The following is a 5,920-nucleotide window of genomic DNA, read 5'->3' on the forward strand; positions in this document are numbered from 1 at the left end:
TTACCTGAACCTCTCTGTGGCAGGAGTGGCTTCCACGTTGAACTCTGCCACGGGCACTCCTCTGGCCGACACCTGGGGGGCGAACATGGCAGCGGGGTACACCACGGAGGACGTGCCCACCTGCGGGGACAGGCGGGCAGGGAGGTGACGGCGCAGCCGGGCAGCAGAGGGAAACCAACCAGCCCCCAAGGGAAGGGCCCTGCTCGGGACGCTGCACACCCACTAGAGCACGGGATACCTGCACAGGTATTACATTAAAGCATGGGATTATCTGTACAGACGTTCAGCCACGTCGGTATCTACGCTTAGCGTCGCTGCGTGCGCGGCAACTCAACGCACATCAGGGATTGTTCCTCTGATGGAACCCCAAGAAGCCTGTTTCAGGATTCTAACTGTAGATGAACAAAAAACCAAACCCAAACGCAGAAACAAAATGGCAGACTTTGTTTTCAGGGGACAAAAAAAACCCAACGCAACACAAAACCTACAAGACGTCCCTTCTGTTACGTGGGATTATTTCTGAGGGGCACACAGTGCCTTGGTTAGCTGTGTAAAGCCTTCACGGCATGTAAACCTCACCACAAAAAGCAGCATGTGGTAACAGCTAGCTACAGCCTTACACCTGCTTATAACTTTGTGTTTTCTTTTTTAAACTGAGCATCACAAATCATTTTGTTTGAGAAATTCAAAGATTAGCTAAGCTGTAACACATCCAACACCTAAATGCAGGCTGCAGATGCCAGCTGAGCCAGATGCACATGTGCCAAACCTGTTAACTTCTGAGTGTAGCACAAGTCAATTTTCAAACTTCGTGGCCTTTTGATGTTTTACACTTGACACTAGAGAGCCCCTCAGGGGCTTCCAGCTCCCTGGGGGAAGCGCAGATGCCTCTGCTTTACCCAGGAGGTGCAGCCCCCTCAGCACGGCTTCCCAGCGGGTGAGGAGGCTGGGTGACAGGAGCAGTACTCACTACCAAGCAGAGGTCACAGATCTCAAGCTCCTTCTCAACCTCCGTGAGAACGTCAGGATCCAGGGCTTCCCCGAACCACACGACGTGGGGACGGAGCAGCCCGTTGCAGCCCTCCTCCTCACACCTGTTCAACAGCACAGAGGGGCAGCATTACCCTGCTGGCATGGACGGCTCCACCTGCACAATGGCAAAGCAGTTCTCCTTCTCACTTGGGGATGCCTCATCTGCCCTCATTCTTTCTCTCTTTCTCCCTTCTCCTTCACAGTCCTCCCCACAGCAGCTGGTGCCGTGCTACACGCGTGTTGGAGCACACACGTGTGCTGGGAGCACACACACGTGCTGGGAGCACACACACGTGTGCTGGGAGCACACACACGTGCTGGGAGCACACACACGTGTGCTGGGAGCACACACACACGTGCTGCCTGTCACACAGAATGGGCTTCCCCTTCCTCAGCTCCTGAAACGCCCGAAACTCAAAACACGCAGTGATGTGCTGCTGCAGCCCTCGGCCTCCACCAACTTCTAACAGAAACTGGCCAATGGGTTTTTAAGGAGAAAGTGAACTGAAAGACACAAACGTTGTATTATCCTCTTCTGCTTGGCAACCAGATGACAAATACAGGAGCTTTTTGCATCTGCAACTGACTAAGACAAAGCTTCAGCCATTAAAAAAAAGCACCGTGGCACATTTAATGCCTGCAAGGGACTATGCAGTGGCTGTACCCCAGCACTGCATTCCAGCCTGACTTAACAGCAGATAGCACCTGCAAAGTAACAACACTTTTACCGTCTGGCACTTCAGTTTCTTGCTGCAGTTCTCCTACTACTCCACACTTGCTACAAAACCCATGAATTTGGGCACGTTTCAGCATGAGGCTCAAGAACACAAGCCTGTGATCTGTTTAGCATCACAGTAAATTTCTAGTACACTCGCTGTTGTCTGCCATCCCCTGTAACTTTAGACTCTGTTCTCTGGGGCAAAGTCCCATGTCTTTTTCTCCTGTAGAATGTTTTCACGTCCCGCCAAAACTACGTGAAGAGTAATATAAGCCTTTGAGATGCACCAAGTGCAAAGAGTTAACAGCAAAGAACAAAGCAGCCCATACGTACTGAGGAAGGTCTTCAACTGGGATCATGGCGTCTTCTGTTGCAGGATCTGGAGCCCTAAAGTTACAGAATTGAAATACATACTCAATCATGGAAACAAAGAGCACTTGGCATATTAATACTTAGTATTCTCTAAAGCACGAACTCCAGTCAAAGAATCTTTGCAACTTCAGCACTTACTATCACCCTAAAATACTGCACACAGGGCAGGCAGGCCATTGTCCAGGATCCTCCCTGAGCTAAGCAACTGTCACAAGCTGGTCAAAGTCTGTCGGAGGCCCAACAAACACTTATGTAGCTCTTTTAAGGATCAGGTGAAAGGCAAAGAGGAAAAACCCTGAAAGCCTGTGAGCATATGCCTGTCCTATCCCTCTACTGCCTCCCCCACTTCTGTTTTTCAAACGGTGAAAGAAAGAGGATGGGTAGAAAAAGAAGAGTGAAAGTTTTTTCTCCAGCTTTCTGAACTGCAGAGACGGCTCCACCTGCACAATGGCAAAGCAGTTCTCCTTCTCACTTGGGGATGCCTCATCTGCCCTCATTCTTTCTCTCTTTCTCCCTTCTCCTTCACAGTCCTCCCCACAGCAGCTGGTGCCGTGCTACACGCGTGTTGGAGCACACACGTGTGCTGGGAGCACACACACGTGCTGGGAGCACACACACGTGTGCTGGGAGCACACACACGTGCTGGGAGCACACACACGTGTGCTGGGAGCACACACACACGTGCTGCCTGTCACACAGAATGGGCTTCCCCTTCCTCAGCTCCTGAAACGCCCGAAACTCAAAACACGCAGTGATGTGCTGCTGCAGCCCTCGGCCTCCACCAACTTCTAACAGAAACTGGCCAATGGGTTTTTAAGGAGAAAGTGAACTGAAAGACACAAACGTTGTATTATCCTCTTCTGCTTGGCAACCAGATGACAAATACAGGAGCTTTTTGCATCTGCAACTGACTAAGACAAAGCTTCAGCCATTAAAAAAAAGCACCGTGGCACATTTAATGCCTGCAAGGGACTATGCAGTGGCTGTACCCCAGCACTGCATTCCAGCCTGACTTAACAGCAGATAGCACCTGCAAAGTAACAACACTTTTACCGTCTGGCACTTCAGTTTCTTGCTGCAGTTCTCCTACTACTCCACTTGCTACAAAACCCATGAATTTGGGCACGTTTCAGCATGAGGCTCAAGAACACAAGCCTGTGATCTGTTTAGCATCACAGTAAATTTCTAGTACACTCGCTGTTGTCTGCCATCCCCTGTAACTTTAGACTCTGTTCTCTGGGGCAAAGTCCCATGTCTTTTTCTCCTGTAGAATGTTTTCACGTCCCGCCAAAACTACGTGAAGAGTAATATAAGCCTTTGAGATGCACCAAGTGCAAAGAGTTAACAGCAAAGAACAAAGCAGCCCATACGTACTGAGGAAGGTCTTCAACTGGGATCATGGCGTCTTCTGTTGCAGGATCTGGAGCCCTAAAGTTACAGAATTGAAATACATACTCAATCATGGAAACAAAGAGCACTTGGCATATTAATACTTAGTATTCTCTAAAGCACGAACTCCAGTCAAAGAATCTTTGCAACTTCAGCACTTACTATCACCCTAAAATACTGCACACAGGGCAGGCAGGCCATTGTCCAGGATCCTCCCTGAGCTAAGCAACTGTCACAAGTTGGTCAAAGTCTGTCGGAGGCCCAACAAACACTTATGTAGCTCTTTTAAGGATCAGGTGAAAGGCAAAGAGGAAAAACCCTGAAAGCCTGTGAGCATATGCCTGTCCTATCCCTCTGCTGCCTCCCCCACTTCTGTTTTTCAAACAGTGAAAGAAAGAGGATGGGTAGAAAAAGAAGAGTGAAAGTTTTTTCTCCAGCTTTCTGAACTGCAGAAATCCTGGTAGTGGCTGCTTCTCTCCTAATTGTTTCACACATCTGTATTTTGACATCTTTAACCATGAGGCTGTCATTGATGAGTTGAAGGACAAAAGCCACCAGGCCCTTCAGAGATGCAGAAGAGGAGAATCCATGTATCAAGTGATGACAGTTCAGTGTAAGGACTAAGCATTCGATTTAACAGAAAACCTGGGACGTGAGGAGGCTGGGAGTAAACACTCTTTACGAATGAGTACCATTAGCTGATGTCCAGTGTGAGAGTTTCAGACGATCTGAAGCTGTGCTAATTAAAACACACACAACGTTGTGCTAACTCAGAGGTCAAGTGACTCATTCACGGGACTGACGGTATCATGGGCTCCCACTGAAGTTACCAAACAACACACTTGCACTTCGAAACAGCTGTGTAAAATTTGAGCATTCATGCTACTAAAGGAGAAGGGGGTGGTTGGCTGAAGCTCCTGCAGGCTCCTCAAATGGCCCATTTTCTACTGAACATTGAAGTTTTCTATGGTCTTTCTACAGACAAAGCAGAAAATACAGAGAGCCCACGAGGCAGATGTCTTACCCTTTCCCAGCCAGGGCGGGACATATTGGACTCTTGTAATTTGCAGCCACGTTTCCACAGTTGGTGCATCGAGTTTTAAATAAACTACCTGAAACACAGAGAGAGAAAACATCAGGGATCGAGCCACCACTTCGAGGCCTGGCCACACAGCCAAGCAGTTGTGTTTATTAGAGAGGCAGATGATTTGTGCTAATTGCTTTTCCCCCTTAAATCAGTAATGTTCTCTTAAAAAAAAGCTGGTTAACAAGGTTTTGTTTTATGCAAACCCCAGTACTTTTCTAGTGCTACTAACATGCTGTAGAGATGTGCAATATTACCAAGAGTTTCAAGGAGTTTATATTTTCACAGAGTCACAGAATCATTACACTTGGAAAAGACCTTTAAGATCACCAAGTCTTTTGTAAAGACCAAAATTGAACTGTGCTCGAGGTTTTACCCTTGGATCCCCCGTTGCAAGAAGAGTTGTGCAGGTTTCCTGCATCCAGATCACAAGGTAGCAATGGGAAATCCCATTTAAACCTTTTGTGATGTATCTCAGAAGCATCGCAGTGCTGGAGGGCCAGGAAGGGACTTTTTCCTGGGACACCTTCACTCTGTGGCAGGGCCCGGGGAGCGAAGGCACCTCATAGGATGGGGAACCTTCCTCACCCTCGTTCTCTCCCCACCTGCATCCTTCCTCAGATCCAAAAGCCCCACTGACTCCTATGCACGGCACCTACATTGTGCTCCTCTGGCACTGTGGGAGACGGGGTGGGAGAGAGGAATGGCACAAACTCCAGGGAAGAGGGAAGGTGTGCCACTGGGTGTCAGAAAAAACTGCGAGGAGATTTAATCTCTTTGGAGCCCCTTCTTCCTCCTGTAGCTGAGGACCCCACAGGTGGGTCTTTGGAGGACAGGACAGGACTGAGGGAAAGCACCAGGGCTGGTGAGACCAGTCTCACCAATCCACCTTCTTTCCTGGCGGCAATGCCAGTGTGGCACCACCCCTACCACGGAGCAGTGGATTCTTTTCTCCTTTTCTAAGCAAAACCTGCCAAGTGCCACTATCCCCACGTATCCAAGCAGACGTAGGGCACAACTGGGCACGTGGGAGAGGGAACTAGTTCCTGCCTACTGTCAGAACCCATTAAAACAGAAAGATGAGAAGCAAAGGGATGCTATGAAGTACCCAAAACAACCTCCAAAAGAGAAGAGGGCAACACTGTAGGTAACTTGACACGAGTTATTACCATTTTAAAGACGAACTTCTCCCAGCACGTCTTCTGCTCTCTCTCTCCTCCCCCAGGGGTCAGCTGGCCGGGAAGCCGGCTCTTACCGTGAATTTCTAGGAGGTGCTTGGTGCCTGCCCTCCTGTGCAGCTCGTCGATGTTCTGCGTGATGACCAC

The 5,920-nt window shown here is 49.0% G+C and overlaps 1 protein-coding gene across 1 annotated transcript in view; it reads right to left on the reverse strand.

Moving 5' to 3' along the window:
- The window catches only part of SIRT5 (sirtuin 5), a 10,692-nt gene continuing 4,772 nt past the window's right edge, over positions 1–5,920 (reverse strand). Inside the window, exons 4-8 of the mRNA XM_010000950.1 lie at positions 5,851–5,920; positions 4,536–4,623; positions 3,497–3,550; positions 971–1,094; positions 1–120 (exon numbers count right to left, since the gene is read on the reverse strand). The exon at positions 5,851–5,920 is cut by the window's right edge and continues 30 nt beyond it. Of these exons, the coding sequence (XP_009999252.1) occupies positions 1–120; positions 971–1,094; positions 3,497–3,550; positions 4,536–4,623; positions 5,851–5,920 (456 nt within the window). The remainder of the gene's footprint in view (positions 121–970; positions 1,095–3,496; positions 3,551–4,535; positions 4,624–5,850) is intronic.

The sequence above is a fragment of the Chaetura pelagica genome, unplaced genomic scaffold (genome assembly GCF_000747805.2).
Source record: "Chaetura pelagica isolate M959 unplaced genomic scaffold, ChaPel_1.0 scaffold104, whole genome shotgun sequence".
NCBI lineage: Eukaryota > Metazoa > Chordata > Aves > Apodiformes > Apodidae > Chaetura > Chaetura pelagica.